Source organism: Meles meles, chromosome 1 (genome assembly GCF_922984935.1).
Source record: "Meles meles chromosome 1, mMelMel3.1 paternal haplotype, whole genome shotgun sequence".
Taxonomy (NCBI): Eukaryota; Metazoa; Chordata; class Mammalia; order Carnivora; family Mustelidae; genus Meles; species Meles meles.
The window spans coordinates 173,485,177-173,507,862 of record NC_060066.1 but is presented as its reverse complement, the minus strand read 5'-3'; the positions used below and the strand labels follow the sequence as shown (position 1 = coordinate 173,507,862).

At 44.7% G+C, this 22,686-nt stretch overlaps 1 protein-coding gene across 5 annotated transcripts in view; it reads right to left on the bottom strand.

Moving 5' to 3' along the window:
- Positions 1–22,686, bottom strand: part of YIPF1 (Yip1 domain family member 1) — a 40,726-nt gene that overhangs the window by 4,371 nt on the left and 13,669 nt on the right. For all 5 annotated transcript variants that reach the window (XM_046012941.1, XM_046012957.1, XM_046012965.1 and 2 more), the window contains 4 exons: positions 19,475–19,591; positions 15,900–16,066; positions 15,355–15,537; positions 10,421–10,516 (listed from right to left, as the gene is read on the bottom strand). In XM_046012941.1, coding sequence (XP_045868897.1) covers positions 10,433–10,516; positions 15,355–15,537; positions 15,900–16,066; positions 19,475–19,591 — 551 coding nt within the window. In that variant the 3' untranslated portion in view covers positions 10,421–10,432. The remainder of the gene's footprint in view (positions 1–10,420; positions 10,517–15,354; positions 15,538–15,899; positions 16,067–19,474; positions 19,592–22,686) is intronic.

Genomic DNA, 22,686 nt, shown 5'->3' with positions numbered 1-22,686 from the left:
CATTTATCAGAGATTCTTAGGGCCATGCCAACAGGACTCAGGCCAATTTGAAGAGTTCCCATTACCAACTTGAATATTGGTAAGCATAATAATACTTACAATGGACTGAAACTAACTGGTCATTGTTGCTGAGTGCTAGCAAGCCAACTACTATTTTGAAAGTAGGCGGGGAAAAAAGCAAAAGAATCATTTATCCTGCTTTTCTCCAGGAATTACATCACTGCCAAGCCAAATAGTAGATAAAGGGAAGTTTTTATGAAATAAGTATTCTAATTAATAAACAAAGCAGCAAAGATAGAACTGAAATATCATCATTTTGAAAACCCTAATGATTTAACAGATGTAGGCACCGCTTAATTACTTTAAATATCAAAAAGCAAGAGATAATTACACATTATGAGTTTATGGGTTAAAGCATTTAACACCACATATCAAGTAGTCTTGCTAAAACTAACCAACCAACCAACCAACCAATGCTGAATCTGACCAAACCTTTAGATACAACCACCAATTTACAGAAAACAAAGGCAAAGCAACATGATAAACAACACCATAGAAATACAATCAGCAAAATCCAGATAGTGAAAAACTATAGGATAAATAATTCTTCAACAAATACAGGGTAAAGGGAAGGGGGGAGAATGGAGTGGGAATCTACCATTTAAAAAACACTTAAGAGATACATCAACAAACGGCAAGGTGAAACTCAAACACTGAAGTACATATGATGCCTCAGAGAGATTGGGGAGACACTTCAGACCAAGGCAATAAAGTAGGTACCGCAATAAAGTCAATCAAGGAAATTTTTGGTTTGTCAGGGCATATTAAAGTCATGTTTACACTATCCCGGAGTCTACTAAGTGTGCAATAGCATTATGTCTGAAAAATGTACATACTTTTTTCTCTGACATAATTTGTCAGAGTCAGAGTGAGCATGAACAGGGGAGGGGAGCAGAGGGGGAAGCATGCTCTCTGCTGAGCAGGGAGTCCAATGTGGGACTTGATCCCAGGACCCTGGGATCATGACCTGAGCCAAAAGGCAGATGCTTAACTGACTAAGCCACCCAGGCATCCCAAAATGTACACAGTTTAATTAAAAAATACTTTATTGCTAAAAAAAAAAAAAAGTTAAGCATCATATCAGCTTCCAGCGAGTCATAATGTTTTTACTGGGGGAGGGTCCTGCCTCAATGTCGATGGCTGCCGACTGATCAGGGTGGTAGGTGCTGAAGGCTGGAGTGGCTGCGGCAATTTCTGGTAAGACGGCAATGAGGTTTGCCACATGGGTTGATTATTTTCACAAACAATTTCTCTGCAGCACGCGATGCCATTTGATAGCATTTTACCCACAGCAGAACTTCTTTCAAAACTGGAGTCAGTCCTCTCAAACCTTGCTGCTGCTTTATCAACTAAGTTTCTGTGATATTGTAAATCCTGTGTTGTTGTTTCAACCGCCTTCAAGGCATCTTCACCGGGAGTAGATTCCCTCCCGGGAAACCACCTTCTTTGTTCATCTGTAAGAAGCAACTGCTCACCCTCAAGTTTTACCCTGAGAGGGCGGCCGTGCAGACCCACCTTCAGCCTCCGCTTCCCGTTCTCTTGCTCCTTCCACCCCATCTGCAGTCACTTCCTCCCTGACATCCTGACCCCTCAGAGTCGCCCATGAGGGCTGGAACCAACTTCTTCCAAACGCCTGCTCATGTTGCTATCCTGACCTCTTCCCATGAATCACGGATGTTCTTCTAGGATCGAGAATCCTTTCCAGAAGGTTTTTGTTTTACTTTGCCCAGAGCCACCAGAGGTACCACTATGGCAGTGACAGCCTTATGAACTGAATTTCTTAATCAGAAGGCTGAAATGACTCTGTATCCATGGGCTGCAGAACGGATGCCGTGTTAGAGGCATTCGAACACTTACCTCGTCCATCTCCATCAGGGCTCTTGGGTGACCAGATCTACAGTCAGTGAGCAGGAATATTTTGAAAGGAATCTTTTTTTTTTTCTGGGGAGGCCTCAACAGGAGGCTTAAAATACTCAGTAAACCATCTTATAAACAAGCATGTTGTCATCCAGGCTTTGTCGTTCTGTTTACAGAACACTATAGATTGAGCAAAATTCTTGAGGGTCCTGGGGCTTTATGAATGGCAAATGGGCACCGGCTTTAACATAAAGTCACAAGCCGCATGAGTCCCTCCCACGAGAGTCAGCCCGGCCTTTGAGGCTCTGAGGCCAGGCGCTGACTTCTCTGCCGCTGTGGACGTCTCACACGGCATCTTCCCCCGACAGAAGGCTGCTCCGTCCACACTGAACATCTGTTGTTCAGTGCATCCACCTTCACGAATGATCCGAGCTGGAGCTTCTGGATCACCTGCTGCGGCGTCTACACTGGCACTGGCTGCGTCACCCTGTCCCTTCTACGTTCCGGAGGCGGCTTCTTTCCCTAAACCTCACGAACCCACCTCTGCTGCTTCCAACTTTCCTTCGGCAGCTTCCTCACCTCCCTCAGCCTTCACAGAATGGAGGAGAACTCGGGCCTTGCTTAGGGTCAGGCTTTGGCTGACAAGGATGCGGTGGCTGGTTTGCTCTTCTATCCAGACGGCTCACACACTCTCCACGTCAGCAGTAAGGCTGTTCCACCTTCTTATCATCCGTGTGTTCCCTGTAGCAGCGCTCTGTTTCCTGCAGGAACTCATCCTTCGCTTTTGCAACTTGGCTGTTTGGTGCAAGAGGCCTTGCTTTCAGTCTATCTTGGCTTTCAACATGCCTTCCTCACTAAGCTTAGTCATCTCTAGCTTTTGATTTAAAGGGAGAGATGTGTGACTCTTTTTATTTGAACACTCAGAGGTCATTGTTGAGCTATTAATTGACCTATTTTCAATATTACAATTTTTTAATAGGGAAGCCCGAAGAGAGGGAGAGGGAGAGAGAGAGGGGAATGGTCGGTCAGTGGAGCCATCAGAACACACATCACCTTTATGAAGTTACCATCTTACATATGGGCACAGATTACAGCACCACAAAATAATTCCAACAGTCACACCAAAGACCTGTGATCACAGGTGATCACAGATCACCATAAGAAACATATTAATAATGAAACAGTTTAAAATTTAAAATATTTCAAGCATTACCAAAATGTAACACGGAGACACAAAGTGAGCAACTGCTCTTGGGAAAATGGTGCTGATAGATTCGGCTCAACACAGGGCTTCCACAAACCTTCAATTTGTAAAAAACAAAAAACAAAAAACAAAAACACACACAGTATCTGTGGAGCATAATAAGCAAAGCTCAATAACACAAGGTATGCCTGTATTAAGAAGATATAAATTTTTTTTGTTGTGACTGTGGTATTACGGTTATGTTTTTAAAAGTTCAAAAGTGTCTTTTATAGATCCAGGATTTAAATATTTATGGATCAAATAATAGATGTGCTTAGATGTGCTTAAAAATAATATGGGGTGGGGCACCTGGGTGGCTCAGTAGGTTAAAACCTCTGCCTTCGGCTCAGGTCATGATCCCAGGGTCCTGGGATCGAGCCCCGCATCGGGCTCTCTGCTCAACGGAGAGCCTGCTTCCTCCTCTCTCTCTGCCTGCCTCTCTGCCTACTTGTGATCTCTCTCTGTCAGATAAATGAATGGAATCTTTAAGATAATAATAATAATAATATGGGGTATTAATCTTAGATTAATCAATCTTAGATTAATTAGATTAATTAATCTTAGATTAATTAATCTTAGATGTGCTTCAAAACAATATGGGGGTATAGATGGGTGGATGGATGAAATAAAGTTGGCCGTGAGTTGACAACGGTGCAAAGTAAGCAATGGGTACATGGGTACATGGCCTTCACTCTGCTTTTATCTATGTGTAAGAACTTTGCACTAAATAAGTTTAAGCAAAAATAAAAAGTTACTGTGTTGGGTGCCTGGGTGCCTGGGTGGCTCAGTTGGTTAAGCATCTGTCTTTGGCTCAGGTCATGATTCCAGGGTCCTGGGATCGAGTCCTGCATTGGGCTCTCTGCTCAGTGGGGAGCCTGCTTCTTTGTCTCCCTCTGCCTCTCCCCTTGCTTGTGCTCTCTCTCTCCCTCTCAAATAAATAAATAAAATCTTTTTTAAAAAAAGTTACAGTGCTGACCCACTCTCCAATCCACAATCCAATCTCTTCAAAGAGAACCAGGAAGAAAACTGATGGAGAAACAGCACAGACACTGAAACTGGGCTCTCTGGGCAGGGACATCTCAGAAGTGGTATGGACAAGAAGGGGCTGGTGGAAAACAGCTTTAGCCATGGTGGAAAGTCATACAGTCTGGATGCTTTGTTAAAGATGATTACAGCATTGAGTTAAAACTGATTTCAGAATAAAAGAATTGATGTGTATAAACATAGTAAAAAGGTTTGTAGCTTTGGCTTATAATATGAACACTCTTAACAGGAGTGAGTGAAAGGATAATTGCACATAAACCCTGTGTATCAAATCAGGAGGGTTTTTTAATTACAAAGGAATCTCCTAATGCCCTTTGCTCATCTCTTACTAAAGCCCGATCACACCGCAGTGTAATTACCTGCTGGCCACCCTCCTCCAGACAGACCCACTTGTCACAGCTCCTGGGAAGGCAGCCCCAATACAAATGCCATCTTTCAGATACGCCATCCCACAAGCCAAAGTAAGACTCCCAAGGCACAGTTTCTAGGCTTCCCCAGGGTCTTGGCTCAGAGAAGAAATGGCACTGGCCCTCAGGTGATAATTTAATTTAAAAAAAAAGAAAGAAAGGATGGGGAGCCTGGGTAGCTCAGTGAGTTAAAGCCTCTGCCTTCGGCCCAGGTCATGATCCCAGGGTCCTGGGATCGGGCCCTGCATCAGGCTCTCTGTTCTGTGGGGAGCCTGCTTCCTCCTCCTCTCTCTGCCTGCCTCTCTGCCTACTTGCGATCTCTGTCTGTCAAATAAATGAATAAAATTTTTGAAATAAATAAATAAATAAAACGTTAAAAAAGGAAGGAAAAAAAGGAAGAAGCAAGCCAGATATTCTCTGTAATATCTCCATGATTTATATAGGGGTGGTTTCCCTGATCACAAGTCATTGGAGGCTCCTCTGTGATCCTGAGTTTCCAGGGAGAGAAGGGGTGGATGTTCTAGTAATCCATGCCAGGCTAAGCCCTCCAGTGTGCAGATTTACATGAGGAAGGTTATCTGCGAGATTAGAAGCCATTCTTTTTCAGTGAAAGCTGGGAGTCTAGAGATTACAGAAGAAGGCGCAGGCAGCTCATAAATCTGCAGAGCCTGGGGCTCTGGACAGCCCTCATTGGCAAAGCGATTGATGCTTTTGCCACGGAAGCTCCAAAGAAACTCTTCATCACTATCTCATTTGGAGAGCTGACACCCGAACAGAGACACTGATGCCCAAGTTTATAGATCTGAGCAAAGCCCAAAGGTGTCAAATCTATATAAATCAGGATGGGAGGTCTGCAAAGGCCCGGAGGACCAGGCTTTTCTCAAACGCCAGCTTCTGACTCTCTGAAGGTTTAGAGCACTTGGGACACTGGCCTGGAGCCTTCATAACAAAATGCAAGGAAGAAACTTGAGTTCTAACACAGGAGCAGGCTGAAAGAGCCCCTCCCTAGGTCGATGTCAGGTATTTTTGGCCAAGAGAGACCCAAGCAATGGCTGCCAGCATGGGCTCAACCTCTGTCCTCCAGCTGGGCTCATATTTTCTTGTTCCCAGGGATATGAGCCCACATCACATCACTGTGTCCCAATGAACCTATGACTTCACCTTCCCAAATGCCATGAGAATCTAACTACTCTCTTCAGAAAAATAGGTAACTGATTGCTTCTGCCCAACCTTCAGAGTCCAGCTCAAACAAGACCTATTCTATGAAGCCTTCCCTCAGGCCAGTGAGTCACAGCTTCTGTGCTCCCACCATGCTCATCAATTCACAGTTTGGGTCTGGCACGTCTCTACAAACACTGTTTATTATCTGTTTAGCTGTTTTACCCATGGACCAAGGCTCCCTGAGGCTGACTGTATGTGACTTTCTAGGTCTCCAGTTCCTGGACCATGTTCCTGGACAGAACAGCCTCAAGTAAACGCTGAGTGAAAGAGTAAATGAGGGCTCCGTGAGCCAAGACACCTCTGATAAAAGCCCACATCTCCCCTCTTGCCTTAATTTTACAAAGGGTCACCTCCAGCCACCCAACATTAATTGAGCATTTGCTCTGTCTGTGCCAGGCAGGCATTGGGCCAAGCACTGGGGAGTTCAAGTCCAATCAGACTTAATCCTTTTCCCATGGACCTCAATCTTAGGAAGAGACCCACCTTACCCCAGGGCCTTCTCTGCTAACAGTCAATGAAATCCATCTGCAGGAGGAGCTTAACAAGTATATAGACAATCAAACCATAAGGCAAACAAGCTACCACACGCTCATTGTAAGGCAGTGGACTGTAAAAACCACCCACTGAGGTAATGGAAGAAAAATTTAGAAGTTCTATTAATATTTATTTTTCATCAAAAAATAAAAAAATTAAGCTTTAATAGTTACTATACGGATTGACAACAGACTATGTAAATATTTCAAATACATACATATCACTAGGGTGTGTGCTTATAGCGGACAGACTACACAATGGCCTCCACACAATGTACATGTAGATCAAATCATCACAATGTATACTTTAAGTAACTTACAATTTTCTTGTTAATGATACCATAATAAAGCTGAAAAATAGTGTAAAATAAAAATACCCTCCTATTGCTTCTCGGCCTTTTGGCTAAGATCAAGTGAAAAATGCCCTCCAATGATCCCTGCCTCCACGTACTCATGCCTTTGGGTAATCCCCTCCCACTGAGTGTGGGCAAGACTTGTAACTTGCATCTCATCCAAAGAATATAGGAAAACTGATAGATATCACTTCCACAGTTAATTTACTTTATATTATCTCTGTCTTCCTAATAGACTGTTATCTCCACTTACGGCTTTGATGAAGTCAGCCATCCTGTGTGGCAAGAACTGGGGACAGCCTCCAGGTGACACTTAGTAAGGAGCGCCCTCAGTCTAACAGACCACAAGGATGTCAATCTTGCCAACAACCTGGTGGGCTTGGAGGAAGATCCTTCTAGTCGAACTTTCAGATGAGACCCCAGCCCAGGCCAACACTTGTTGAGTGCAGCCTTGTAAGAGAACCTGAAGGACAGAACACAGCTAAGCTACGCCCAGACTCCTGAGCTGCGGAGACTGAACTAATAAATGGGTATTGTTTAAGGTGCTAGGTTCAAGATAACATTGTTAGGCAGCAATAGATAATTAATACAGCCCTCAAATTCCTGGGAGGTTGTGCAATCCAATAAGTATGGATTCTCTGAACTGAAGCACCTCTAGAAAAGCAAAGGAGGGCTCAAAAAAGATGATGCCAAAGTCCAGGAGTGAGAGCCTGAAAATTTTAGGGGTAAAAAGAACATCAACCTTAAAAGTGGGAAAGTGGAAAAACCTCAAGAAATGGCTCCAGAATACCTGGGTTTGAGTCCCTGCTGTGCCTTTTAAGAGGCAGGTGATCTTAGTCAACTCAAACTTCTTAAGTTCAGCTTCCTTATCTACATGATGGGGTCGGTAAGGCTGCTCACAGTGGACAAAGAGAGAGTGATCTAGATGGTATTTTGTAGAATGGAATGTGATATACACATGTTAGTTTGCCCCAAAACTCTGGGATGGCCTTGGACAAGACACTGTTCTCTCTTGGCCTCAGCCTCTTTACAGTAAAAAGGAGAGAAGAGCCCATCCTGTCTACAATGGCTCTGACCTTTGATTCTGACATCATCACATCCCCACGTGAAGAGGGGAAGAGGGGAAGGTGGGCTGTGACATTTATAATAGTTCCTTGGGCATTCCATTGGCCAGGGCAACTGTCTTACCACCAAGATGGCCAGAGGTGTCTTTGGCCAACCACATCTTGTCAACTTGCAAGGCCTGAAACCCAAATACTTCAACTAAGAAGGAAAATCTATTTGGTTTTACAAAAAGGAAATAAAGGGTCAAGGTAAAGTCTGTGAGAACCACCAAATTTCAACACAAATACAGACCCACTCTCAGAGGACCAGTAGCTTGATTCTGTCACTGAGCATCTTAACTACGAGCCAGGAGCTTTTATAAACATGATCTCTAATCTAGTACGGGCTGTATCATCCTTCTTTCATAGTTATGTTGGCTGAGGCTCAGAGACGGTAAGCTCCTTGCCCCAGGTACACTGCTAGTAGGTGGTGAGGCCAGGATTTCATTTTAGTTCCACTTGACTGCAAAGGCCCTGATCTTTGCACCACACCCTGTTGCTCTGGGAAAGGAGAAGGTCAACCTGTGAGTACAAAACAGACTAGAGGTTCTCCACGGGCAGGGAGATCATGTGCAGAGTGTGGCTTCATTCATTCACTCCACAAACATTTACTAAGCACCCCCTATATACCAGGTCTTGTGGTGAGCAACAAAGATGTGGGATAATACCCACTTCTTGTTCTCACGTTGCTGAGTCGAACTGGAGAGGCATACCAGTCCATGGAGGACAAATGAATCAATGAATGAACAAATGACTATGCAGATGGACACACAGACAGTGAAGAATTCGTGTTTCCAGCACCATTAACACCGATGTATAATACAGATGTCACGGGATCACAAGGAAAGTAATGACTGCTCCGGAATAGAGGGAATACTCAGACATCTGGAATGGCAAGTACAATGGCATGTGTGTTCTGGTAATGGCAAGAAGCTCGGCATGGCCACAGCCTTGTACACTGAGGAGCTGGAACAGGGAGGCAAGGGACAAGCCATGGAGGATTTGTCTCTTCTTCCTGGACACAGACCTACTGAGCCAACCACTGAAACAGAACCATGCAAGAGGCCAGAGAGCAAACCAGCCATGAGCATTTGTAGGCTTTGGGAACCCTATGAGTAATTCAAGAGAAGTCACACTCAGGGTCTGAGGCCAGGTTGAGAAGTCACAGGGAAACTAGGAAAACCACCATGACTGTACCCAAATAGAACAAACCCATACTACTTCATCAAGATCAAAAACTTCTGCACAGCAAAGGAAACAGTCAACAAAACAAAGAGGCAACTCATGGAATGGGAGAAGATATTTGCAAATGATAGTACAGACAAAAGGTTGATATTCAGCATCTATAAAGAACTTCTCAAACTCAACACACACAAAACAGATAGTCATGTCAAAAAATCGGCAGAAGACATGAACAGACACTTCTCCAATGAAGACATACAAATGGCTATCAGACACATGAAAAAATGTTCATCATCACTAGCCATCAGGGAGATTAAAATTAAAACCACACTGAGATATCACCTTACACGAGTTAGAATGGCCAAAATTAGCAAGACAGGAAACAACGTGTGTTGGAGAGGATGCGGAGAAAGGGGAACCCTCTTCCACTGTTGGTGGAAATGCAAGTTGGTGCAGCCACTTTGGAGAACAGTGTGGAGATTCCTGAAGAAATTAAAAATAGAGCTTCCCTATGACCCTGCAATTGCACTACTGGTTATTTACCCCAAAGATACAGATGTAGTGAAAAGAAGGACCATCTGTACCCCAATGTTTATAGTAGCAATGGCCACGGTGGCCCAACTGTGGAAAGAACCAAGATGCCCTTCAACAGACGAATGGATAAGGAAGATGTGGTCCATATACACGATGGAGTATTATGCCTCCATCAGAAAGGATGAATACCCAACTTTTGTATCAACATGGACGGGACTGGAAGAGATTATGCTGAGTGAAATAAGTCAAGCAGGGAGAGTCAAGTATCATATGGTTTCACTTATTTGTGGAGCATAACAAATAACATGAAGGACATGGGGAGATGGAGAGGAGAAGGGAGTTGAGGGAAATTGGAAGGGAAGATGAACCACGAGAGACTATGGACTCTGAAAAACAACCTGAGGGTTTTGAAGGGGCGGGGGTGGGAGGCTGAGGAACCAGGTGGTGGGTAATAGGGAGGGCACGTGTTGCATGGAGCACTGGGTGCATAAACAATGAATTCTGTTACGCTGAAAAGAAATTAAAAAGAAAAAAGAACAAACCCATACTCTGCTCCTAGGAAGAGGACAGAGTGCAGAGGAGAGGGGATGCTGGGGCCAAAAGGCAGGAGCTCCTCCAGTGAAAAAGCTAAGAGCTCACATCTCCCAAATCTATCAAGCCAGGACCATGCGGATTTCACAATGGAGGACTCCGGCTGGTGGGCCTCGTAGATATAGACGTGCTTGTGCCCAAACGCCATAGTGAATCGTATGGAAAGACAAAAGGGTCTGGCCCTCTTGGTTCCTGATATTAACAATTTCGGAAGTGACACACTTGCCCATTTGTTACTGTACCAAACCTTAAAAAAAAAAAAAAAAAAAGAAACAATAATATAATCTCTTACTTTCCTCTTTAGCTACTTGGCAGCCGCAACTGTTTGGTTTGGAGCAACTGTAGCTGTTGGGAGGTGGTCCATCTCTGGCGCATCAAAAAAGTATGCCTGCAGGAAAAGGAAATGCATGCAGGCAGTTAAAACACAACAGTCTGCTCGAGTGTTCTAGACTCCATGCTAAGAGTATTTCTCATGGCCCCTATGTTTCCCTCTGCCATGCTTGTCATCCCACAGAACTACAAGCGACTCTGTTTCTGTCCATCTCACTTACTCGGAGTTACTTTTTAAAATGTAGCCACTGTTTATTGGCCACTTCCTGCATAGGACTTAATCTGCATAAGAACCCCGTCAGACTGCTATGATTATCCTCCTTGACAAATGAGAAACTGAGGCACAGAGAGGCTGTCATTCAATCTGGCACACATGGCTAGTGAGTGGGAGAGTCGGGTCTTTCTGATTCCAAGGTTCAGGCTCTTCATTGCTACCTTACACAGTCTCTCTTCCAGGGCAAAGATGGTATCCTTCCTGTCCCTGTGCCACCAGCCTCTCACTCAGGGCCTGGCCCACGATGTAAATAACCCAAACTCAAGGAACTGAGGCACAACAGATTGCTGCTAAACCAGCTGGCTCTTGGTAAACACCTTTACAAGAAAGTGCCAGGCAGGCCTGACCTCAAAATTCTCCAGCTTGGAAAAGAAAGGTCTGATAAGTGATTCCATTCACCATCTACGACTTCACTGTAAAAAATCAGGAGGAGGCAGGGGCGTCTGGGTGGCTCAGTGGGTTAAGTGTTTGCCTTCAGCTCAGGTCATGATTCCAGCGTCCTGGGATGGAGCCCTGCATCCGGCTCCCTGCTCAGCGGGGAGCCTGCTTTTCCCTCTCCTCCCTGCTTGTGCTCTCTCTCGCTATCTCTGTCACTATCTGTCTCTCTTTCAAATCAATAAATGAATAAAATCTTTTAAAAAAATCAGGAGACAGAAGATGGAAAAAAAACCAAGGAGGATCTTCCGATCTGTCTCAAGGTCTGAGAATCTGGACTTTAGCTCAGGAAAATACCTAGGTCCTTCAAAGAAAGGGGAATCCCTTAATAAGTCAGGGGTCACTGCACACTTGTGACTTCCCCCATGGAGTCAGGGCAGGAGGAAGATAAAAAGACAAAAACCCAAGTGAGCAACCATTTCAACAGCTCTACTCTCTATCAGCCAGAAGGGGGCACCAAGATGACGCACTGGAGCTTTCCCCAACACACTCCAGTGTGAACTCTTCAACAGTCCATTTCCAAGTTTCTAGCCTGTCACATTCCCAGAGGAATCCTATTAGCTCTAAAGCCTTCTTCCCAGGGCCCGTTCTGGCACTTGTTTTCTGAGGTGGGGAAAAAACGGTTCTTAACTTAAGGGGATTGGGGACAGCGGCCGTGCTGCCAGTGCTGGGCTCCTCTGGCTATCTCGAGGGTGCACAGAGCCACAAAGCATGCCCCCTGGTGAAGGAACCATGCCTTTCTTCCAAGCTCTTGGAGGAGGCCCTCATCAGATAGAAAGGAGCAAGAGGCCAGGGTCTAAACTTGGCTTTGCTAGTGACTCACACCATAACTATGAAAAAGTCACTCCACTCCTCTGAGCCTCAGTTTTCTAATGTGTAAAACAAAGGGATTGGAAAAAATTATCTCTAAGGGCCAGCTATAATTCTATAACTCATTAGTTCAAGAAAGCCAAAAATCCTTAGTAACAACCACAGTTACCATCTGGGGAGTGCCTACTGCGCACCAGGCACACACTTGATCATTAATAACAGGCAATGTTAACCCCATTTTAGAGATGAGCAAGTGGAGGTTCAAAGAGATGGTGATTTTCCCAAGGCTACACAACCCTGTGTCTGAACTAGGGTATCAATCTAGCAGTGTCCAGCCCCAAGACAACGTCCTTCTCTTCTGTGGGTGGCCTGCAATTTGGCACCTGTCCTATGTGCCCCATCTAGATCTAGGCACTGTGGAAGTGTCAGGATGAACGACCAGGCTTTCTAGAAGTCAGGCCAGGAGTGTCACCTGGCAGAGTATAAGGGCACAGGACAGTCTGTTACCAGTAGTAACTCCTGCAAACACAGGCTTGTGCAGATCAAACACGCCAGCCAAGCACACACCCTCTGGGGCTTCCTTAGTCATCCTGGCCAGGAGCGTCCCGCTACCAACATGGTGTACAGCCGTGAGCACCCAGGGGCCCTCGGCAGGTAGAGGGCCAGCATACGCTTCAGAACACTGAGGCAAAAATGCAAATCCATGCTCCCCAGGGCAGAGTGGGAAGCCAAGCTGTCTGGATCAGCTGATGCCCCTCTGCTGCCAATTCTTCTCCCTGTTCTTCCAATAAAACAACATCCTGGGCGCCTGGGTGGCTCAGTTGTTAAGCGTCTGCCTTCAGCTCGGGTCATGAGCCCAGGGTCCTGGGATCGAGCCCCACATTGGCTCCCTGCTCAGTGGGAAGCCTCCTTCTCCCTCTCCCACTCCCCCTGCTTGTGTTCCCACTATCGCTGTGTCTCTCTCTGTCAAATAAATAAATAAAATCTTCAAAAACAACAACAACAACAAACCACCTTGCATGTGTTCGGCTTGTGTTGTTCATGTTACACATAACATTCAGTCTTTGCAAAAGTAAAGATGCTCCTGCAGTTCCCTTTTCTCAGTGAGGAGGTGGGGTCCAGAGAGTGGAAAGAACCAAAGCAGCGGGGAGGAGCTGGAGCCAGACCCCATCTTCCTCACCTCTGCTTCAGCCTCTCGGCCTGCACATCTCCAGAACAGCACAGAGGAGGCCATCTCTGGCTGGAGAATGAGACCCCAGGCTAAATACCTGATGATAGAATAGTTCCCTTCTCCGAGGAGGAGAAAACTGGCTTCCCCTCCAAGAAGGGGTACAACACCTGCAATTCCCTCTCTACTCCATCATTTAATGCGCCTGGCTCCCCAGAGTCCCTTAGCAGCGAACCAGGCAAGGCCTTCTCTCCTGCCTCCTTGTCTTCTCCAACTTCCCACCCAAGTATATGATGGGAAAGACATTCTGGAGAGAGGCAGAAAGATGCCGATGAGAGGCACTCATGGAAGGGCCCTGTCTTTCGAGTTGTGTGGCCTCACACTGCCTTTCCTGAGGCACTCAGGAGGGATGAGCAGCAGAGGGCCCTGGCAGCTTCAGATGACATGGAACTCTTCTAGTAACTTCTTTACAGCTGAAGAACCCTTCGCAGCATACGAAGGGCTCTTACAGCCATCTCACTGAAGGTCACAAAAACCCACATAATATGAATGTCCGTGACAGAGGAGGAAGCCAAGTTTCTGAGAAAGAGGCTCTCGCCTAGGCTCGCAGTGCAGGGCTCTTTCTGCTTCCCTCAATTGTTCTCTTCCAGCAAGTTCCTGAGCAGCAAGATGGGCAGGTTAAGTCCCACTGTCAGCGTCACTTATCCCAAAAGGGAGGAACAGGCATAGAGGTAAAAAATCCTGCCACACATAGATTGATTCTCAGTAACACTACCAGATTGAAATGAAATAGATTCTTAGTAATGCTCTCACCCCTGTCACCCCCTCCTCCCTGATCCCAAGCCTGACGTGCCACGCTCCTCTTGATTCTTTACGCAACTGAACAAAGCAGCGCTTCTTCCTGCCTCCTTCTCTCCATCAACGACTCAACTAGATATATACAGAAGAAAATTCAAGGGAGACACGGGGACATGCCAGTGAGAGGGCTACAGTGAGAAAGGACATTCTTCCTCAGCAGACAGAAGGGTCAAGGAGGGTCGTAGCAGCATTATAAGGGATCGGCCCAGGGGCTCCAAGTGCCAGAAATTAACGGTGTCACTCTGCCATGAGTCAAAACAACAGTCTTCCGGAGGTCTCAAAAATTTAAAGCTCAGACACATGGAAAGTATATGTAAACTGGCTCTGTGTCTCAGAACCCGGCCCTTTTTATGCGACTGATTCAGTGATCAAGTATCGGGATCTTATGCATGACCCAGGCTGTCTACACAAAAATATTTTAGATCAGATGGTGCCAGAGAAATATTTGTTCCCACAACTGTAAAACCTGACCAAGGGTCTCAACGTCCATGATGTGGATGTCCTCCCGTGGGCATGTCCTTTCCTTCATAGGTGACCTTAACATTTCTGGACTCAGAGTTCTTCCAAACCCTGCGTCAGGCCTTGTTAAGGCCATGGACTATAATTTTTGTGTACAATGGGCACAGAAAATAGAAAATCATGTCCCCTTAGGATCAAGGGAAAGGGACCTAATTTACGGGCATTTATGGGACAAGTTCTACATTAAATATTTTATATGTACTATTTTATTTTATCCTCAGAACAACTCTATGGGGCAGGAAATACTATGTCCCTGTTACAGATTAAGACATTCAGATACAGAGAAGTTAGGTACCACGGCCAACCTCACACAGCCAGTGAGTGACAGAGCCAGCCTCTGCTCTGGGCTGGTGCGACTCAAAAGGACATGCTTTCCCTAAAGAGACACCCAAATACATGAACTCTAAGACTCTTTTAAATGTTATTCACTTTAAAAATATCTCCCCTTTCCTAACTTGACTCCATCTTCATGCTTTCCACCAACGAAATTTTAAATTTCAAAACTCTTTCTAGGTATGAGCAGAAAACCAGCAAAGACATCCAAAGACCAAGCTTGCCCCCATCCCCGCACCCCAACCTATTAGAGACACTCAGCTACCTCCACTTCCTCTGGCCAGACTCTGAATCGTAACCAAATTCCAGAAATTAGGTAAAGCCAGAGAATACCATCAAATTCTCCTAAATTTACCACTTCTCATTTAGGACAGTCTATTTAAAACAATGTTAATTTTATGGAGCCGGTTTCAAAGGAATCGTTGTGAATAACAGCTTGAGATCTTTCAGCATTTCTATATAAAGCACACAGGAAGATCACAGGAATGAGACCCATTACCAAGCAGCCCACAGAAAGCAGCGTGTGAAGGAACACAATTGTCACAATTGTGGCCAGGGCAATGCGCCGGTTATCCTCACGAACAGCTGGCCAGAACGTCATTGCCAAGACAGAGCCTGAGATCCCCAGGGCAATCATGACTAGAATCCACCGAACAGCTTTCTGGGGGATGATCCACAGTACCTGAGAGAAAAGGAAGGAGAGGAGGGGGTTTTACTGGAGGCATTTGGGAGATGCAGGTGTTCATTCCAGGCATCTGTGTTTATAAAGTCCCCTGAGCCCATCAGCAGGCAGGCGCCCCCTGCCACTCCGGCCTCTCTGTCCCAGCCTGAAGAAACATCCCAGCACGCAGACTGAGGTGAATACTTTCAGATCGAAGGGCCTGAGGTCCAGCAAAGGCACTTGGCTCCCTATTCCCCCTCCTGCTGACTTTCTAAATTCAAAGGACATTTTTCAGGTGCCCATCAAAGTGGGGCTAGAAATGATGTCGCTGGCTGAATTTTCCACAAGCCCAGGGTGTCACGCAGAAGAAGTGTGGTACTTACTGCTGTGGGGATATAAATGAAGAGCGAATATCCATAGACGCACACAATCTCCAAAAATGAATAGGAAACGATGTTCATAACTTTGCTGTTTCTCCACATGAGGAAGCCCCAGAGTGCGAGAGGAACCAGCCAGGCATAGGCATAGATGATGGTGGCCGCTATGGACACTGAGGAGGACAGAAGTGGTAAGTCCCGTGTAATCATGCCTTTAACTACTATCAGAGCACGTCTCCCACCTTATTTCCTAGCATGTCCACTGGCTTCGCGGGATCGTGGGGTCGTGTCTTAGAGCAGGCACCCGAGGACAGTCCTGAATTGATGAATCTTCAGCACCGTCTTTATGGTGATGACCAGTGGTCTCTCACTTTGCTTTTATAATTTGTTTAATAACAACTAAAGTATTAAACAACTGCATTATGCAACTGAAAGCCTTCAGAGGGCCTCACTACAAGTGTTGAAACATATCAAGCATTTTGATCAAAGGGAAGCCAACTATGCCCTTAGAAGAACACATCCTCTTTCCTTGTATCACAAGAGCTGATGCTGATTTCTCGAGCAAATTTATTAAAATCTGGGTACAGATTAACTGGCTCTGCATGCTATTCAGAGTGCCTTCTGTCCCTGAGTAGGGAGTTTCAGTTCATCGAGGAACTCGGTGAACATCATTACTCAAAAAGTTCCTCACTTTTGCTTTCTGTGCTGGAAATGCCAGCTAGCAGCTCCTCAGAACAGCAATGTTCAGTATTTTGCTGTCCCTTCCTCCTCCTCCTCCAGTAGCACCATACTCCAGAGGCTTCGCTTCCCTCTTCTGGAGTGGAGGACCAGTAAGTGTGGCTAAGCCCGTGGCACCAGCCCTTCCTATAGGAAAATCAGTAGGTGATGCGCTTTACGCTCTCTGCAAGCACAAAGGCACCCCAAGCAATTGTAGTCAGACTCTGGTTAAGATATATGATTGGCCAGTGGGGTGCCTGGGTGGCTCAGTGGGTTAAAGCCTCTGCCTTCGGCTCAGGTCATGATTCCAGGGTCCTGGGATCAAGCCCTGCACTAGGCTCTCTGCTCAGCAGGGAGCCTGCTTCCTCCTCTCTCTCTGCCTGCCTCTCTGCCTATTTGAGATCTCTGTCTGTCAAATAAATAAATAAAATCTTAAAAAAAAAAAAAAAGACATATGATTGGCCAAAACATTTTTAGCTCCCAAGGGAGTTTTTTTCCCCACACTGGGAACTCCCTCATTAAGCCAAATGTAATTCTCCTGATATACTGCCTTTTTTTTTTTTTTTTTTTTTGGATTAAAGGAAGAGGAAGAAAATTGCCTCTATGCTTATGGCCATCCACTAGGTGTCAGGCATTCCACTGAGTGCCTTACTGAGAGACTGAGAGGCAACACTGTAATCGTCAAAGGCACAGATTCCACGTGCAGACTCCCTGGGTTCTAATCCTAACTCTGCCACTTGTAGCTAAGTAACTGAGTAAGTGAATTACTTAACTTTCCTCATCTGTAAAATGGGAATAAACACAGTATACTATCATATAAGATTACTAGAGTTAAATGAGTTAAAACAAATATACTTGGAACACTGATTGTTAAGTAATAAATGCTCAATCAAGAATTAGTCTTTTATATTACTGATACATAAATACATTATTTCACATAATGTACATCTTCATTTTAGAGATAAGGAAACAGGATCAAAGAACCTAAGTGGTTTGGTCAAGGTCAAATAATTAACGAGTGGTGGAAGAAGGATCTGACTTTGTATATTTATGTAAGTACTCTTTAAAGTATTCTATAAAGTACTTTAAAGTACTCTATAAAGTATGTAAAGTATTTATGTAAATACTTTTACATAAAATGGAAGAATGTTTAGGGGAGGCTGGGTGGCTCAGTCAGTTGGGCATCTGACTCTTGGTTTTGGCTCAGGTCATGAACTCATGGGTCATGGGACTGAGCCCCATGTAAGGCTCTGCGCTCAGTGGGGAATCTGCTGGAAGATTCTCTCCCCTGCCCCTCCCCCCACTCTCTTTCTGTCTCATAAATAAATAAATCTTTCAAAAAATGGAAAAATGTTTATTGATAGAGTCAATGACTATCTTACAGGTACATTCCTATCATGACTCCCATCCAAGGAGGATAAGAAAAGATAAAAACCTTCCTGAGCATCCAGACCCTCAGGCAGGGAGGGCCATTACCCCTTCTCTGTCACTACACCTACACATACCTCTGATACAGAATTTAATACATCCCACTTAACAGCAATATTCACTTATCCATATTTCTTTATTTAACCTCTGAACAACTTGAAGGCAGGGTCTTTATCTCATGAATAACATTTATTGAGTTAAACCAGAGTCATCTGATAAAGGCAACTGAACCCAAGTCTGACTCCATGTAAAATGGCCAGGAGGGTACATGGGGACATGGGGACACACACACACACAGATACATGGGGAGACATAACACACACACAGAGGTAACTATGTATCTCCCTACATACACATGGGTGCATGTGCAGGAACTCTTTTTTGTGTAAGGCATTATTCCAACCCCTTTACACACATCAACTCTTCATTCTCACAACAGCCCAACAATATAGGTATTATCACTCCCACCGCACTCATAAGAAATCTGAGGCCAACAGCAATGAGCTAATTTGCCCAACCTGTAGAAGCTAATGAGTGGTGGAACTGGAACCTGAAGCCTGTGACCTGGTTCTGGAGACTGTGCTCTTAGCCTCGTCTATCTAGAGCCTCTCAACAGGACAGCAGGCCGGCAGAGGGGCAGGGGGAGGGAAGGAGAGGGCAGAGGAGTGACACACTCAATCTCCTACAAAGCCAAACTTCCTCACTGGGGGGTGGCTGTCCTCTGCAAGTCTCTAAAAAACTGTTTGTTGCTTTCTTTGTGTAATAATCCAATATTGCCACAAGAAAGGAAGTTTTATAACAATGTCACCCACAAGCCCATCGCTAGGACAAACTCCTTTCTATATTCTCCCTCCGAGACCTTCTGACCATTTGCAGACTTCTCTGTAACAATGTTGCCAACAGCACAGGCATAATTTTGGATTATCAGTGTCCCACATTGTTCTAAGTGCTTCGTGATTAGGGGCTAATGACCCAGCTAGCTGAGTCACCGTGACTTAAAAAACAATGCCCCTATTGTTTCCAACATCTGGATAATACAAATAATGCTATAATGGAGACTTTCATGAACACTGCTTTTTACTTACTTTGCACATTTTTCTTTGGATATATTCCAATTGCTACTCGGCCTTGCCTTCCAGCTTCCCCAAAGAAATGTGGATTCACAATATCGTGCATGTACTCAAGGCCACTGAATGGTATACGTTAAAAGAGTTAAAATGGTCAATGTTACGGTATGTGTATTTTACCACAATAAAATAAAAGATTATGTAGATTTATATAGATGGGTGGTAATTCTGAGATGATAAGTATGTTTGAATCCTTAAAGACAAAAAGCTGGGGCTGCAGCACCTAGAGACAGGGGCCCAAGGGCTCCGTAAAAGGAACTCATGGTTACAAACTGAAAGCCTTCCAAATGAGTCAAGCTATTCACCAACCTTTTCGGAACTCGGGCACATAATGGTATGTCTTCTCTCCCAGATGGATTAAGAAGTTGGAAAGATTCCCACTAATTGCTATGGCAAAGACCAGTGTGGCACAGATCCAAAAGGGGCCTGCAGAGAAAACCAGAAAATTCAGTCAAGAAAATGAAGCCCTGCTTCTGGACACTTACAGAGTAATTTCTTATCTCCCTCTCCCTATTCATGTAAGCAAGGGAAAATGAATTTTAGATGCAATCAATACTCATTTAATGGGAATCTTCTTTTTTAAAAGGTCAAACACACAACTCAGCAATTAGGTGCATTGAAGATGGGAGACTGAATGAAAAGGCCAAAACACCTTCCACAATTAGGTGAATAAAGACACTAATTTGTTTATAGCTTCTCTCATTAGAGAATCGTCCAAAAAATCATGGACATTTTATTAAATCTTCACCATCGGGGTACAGGAAGCAAAGGTTACTTCACTTATCTAAGTGCCAAATGTTAATTAATGCCAGAGAAAAATAAATCAGGCAGGTCCTTCTGCAATCTAAATGGAAGAATAAGGAGAGCAGAACACTTTAGGGAAGAGCTAATTTAATCTACCAGTTAATCATGGGGTGTGTGTGCAAGTAATGTGTGTTTAGGGCTCTATTTCTCTAATGAAAAAGTAATACACGCACATAGGTCAGTGTTCAAAAGGTACAAAGGGAATCTATAGAATAATAAACTTCCTTCCCTCTCTCTCTGTTCCCTCGCTTTGTGCATTTCTCCTCCCCAGAGCGTGCCGCCATAACCCGTTTCTAGCAAATCCTGCCAGACATTTCTACATACCTATAAACAAATGCATATGTGGTATATGTTTATATAAATGATAACATACATACATATATATGTGTATCTATATATGTACATATATATCTTGCTCTGTACTATTTTCGCTTTAATATCTAGAGATTCTACCATAGCTATTCATAAAAATCAACTCACTCTTTAGTGGTTATCAAATATCCCACTGCATGAAGGAGTACACCGTGCTTTGCAAATCCTTTTCATGATTTCACTTGATTTCATGAATGCCACCCTTGTTTCTCCCTATCTAGAAAAAGTTCTATGTAGAACAAACAGAAATTTTTTAAAATTATTTATTTATTTGACAGACAGAGATCATAAGTAGGCAGAGAGGCAGGCAGAGACAAAGAGGAGGAAGCAGACTCCCTGCCAAGCAGAGAGCCCAATGTGGGACTCGATCCCAGGACTCTGGGATCATGACCTGAGCCGAAGGCAGAGGCTCCAATCCACTGAGCCACCCAGGTGCCCCCAAACAGAATTTTTTTTTTTTTAAGATTTTATTTATTTATTTGACAGACAAAGATCACAAGTAGGCAGAGAAGCAGGCAGAGAGAGAGGGGGGAAGCAGGCTCCCCGCCAAGCAGAGAGCCCGACGTGGGGCTCGATCCCAGGACCCTGAGACCATGACCCGAGCTGAAGGCAGAGGCTTTAACCACTGAGCCACCCAGGCGCCCCCCAAACAGAATTTTTAAATCGAGAGATTTCTAATAAATTTTAGGAATTTAATTTTCCAATTTCACCAATGTTTTGGGACACCTTTGGGAATAATTACAGGCGCCCTGACATATCAAAAATTCAGAAAATTACTATGCTGCGGGAGATGCCTGGCGGAAACGAGTTAGCACTTCTCCAAGCCAGGCTGATTCCTGACAGTGGGAAAGGGAGCACAAGCAACCGACTGAGACGCTCCAAGACTCACCAACAGTGGCTTTCCACTAATTGCTGTTAATTTGCTAGCCTGCACACTCTCTGCTACAGGACGAAATCTTGTATTATTTTGTGTACCAACCATACAGAAGAGGCAACAAACAAGACCAAAACACCGCGTACAATTCAGCAATTAAAAAACCCCCCAAAGCTCTGTTGAACAAATGAACAAAACTGACCCTGTGTTGTCAATGGGCTGAGACCACAAGTGGCCCAAGTATTATACTTTCTATCACTAGAAAGCAGAGAGCATCATCCTATTGGCCATTACTTGTAAGAACCCACTGTCCTCTAGACCCAGGCCCGGGTGCTGTGGACACTATGATGCACAACAGACACAGTCACTGTGTCCTGTGCCTGTGAGCACATAGGGAGCTCGGATTCCAGAGGCACACAACCGCCCACGCATCCCAGAGCCTGCCAGGTTGCTTCATACGCCTTCTCTCTTCCTCTCTCCTGCCAAATTCCTACTCTTATTATGGGGCAGGGTGGGAGGGAGCCTTAATTTAGTTTGCATTATGCATTTTTATATTATAAAATATTTCTAACATCCAGGAAAGTACAAAGAATGATAAAACAAACCCCAGTGTACCCATCATGCTACTTTTTCAAGTCTTTCTAACGGGGTCAAACTTCTCACATCCTTCTACGACATACTTTTTTTCATTTATCTTTTGTTCTGAGATTTAGCCACATCGATGCATGTCGATCTCATTCATTCTTTTTTTTTAAATATTTTATTTTTATTTATTTATTTGACAGACAGAGATCACAAGTAGGCAGAGAGGCAGGCAAAGAGAGAGGGAGGAAGCAGGCTTCCTGCTGAGCAGAGAGCCCAATGTGGGGCTCGATCCCAGGACCCTGGAATCATGACCTGAGCCGAAGGCAGAGGCTTTAACCCACTGAGCCACCCAGGCGCCCCGATCTCATTCATTCTTGAAAACTGCAGATTCTGTGTATGAACACACTGCAGTTCACGTCTCTTCTCCTGATGATGAATATGCGGTTGCTTCTGAGTATTTGCTCTTGTAAGCATTGCTGCTGCAGTCAATATTCTTCTATGTCTTCTTTTGTATTTGTGAGTTTCTCTAGGACCACACATCTAGGAGTGGAAGTGCTAAGTGGTAGGGTATAAGCATCTTCCAATGGCTCCCATTCGCATACCGCTTACATCCCCACCAGACACACAGAAGTTTCCACTGCTGTGCACATTCTTGGCAACTCTCGGTATTAATGTTTCTGACACTCTGACTTAACAGTACATCATTCCTGGGGCGCCTGGGTGGCTCAGTGGGTTAAAGCCTCTGCCTTCAGCTCAGGTCATGATCCCAGGGTCCTGGGATCGAGCCCCACATTGGGCTCTCTGCTCGGCAGGGAGCTGGCTTACCCCACTCTCTCTCTGCCTACTTGTGATCTCTGTCAAATAAATAAATCAAATCTTTAAAAAA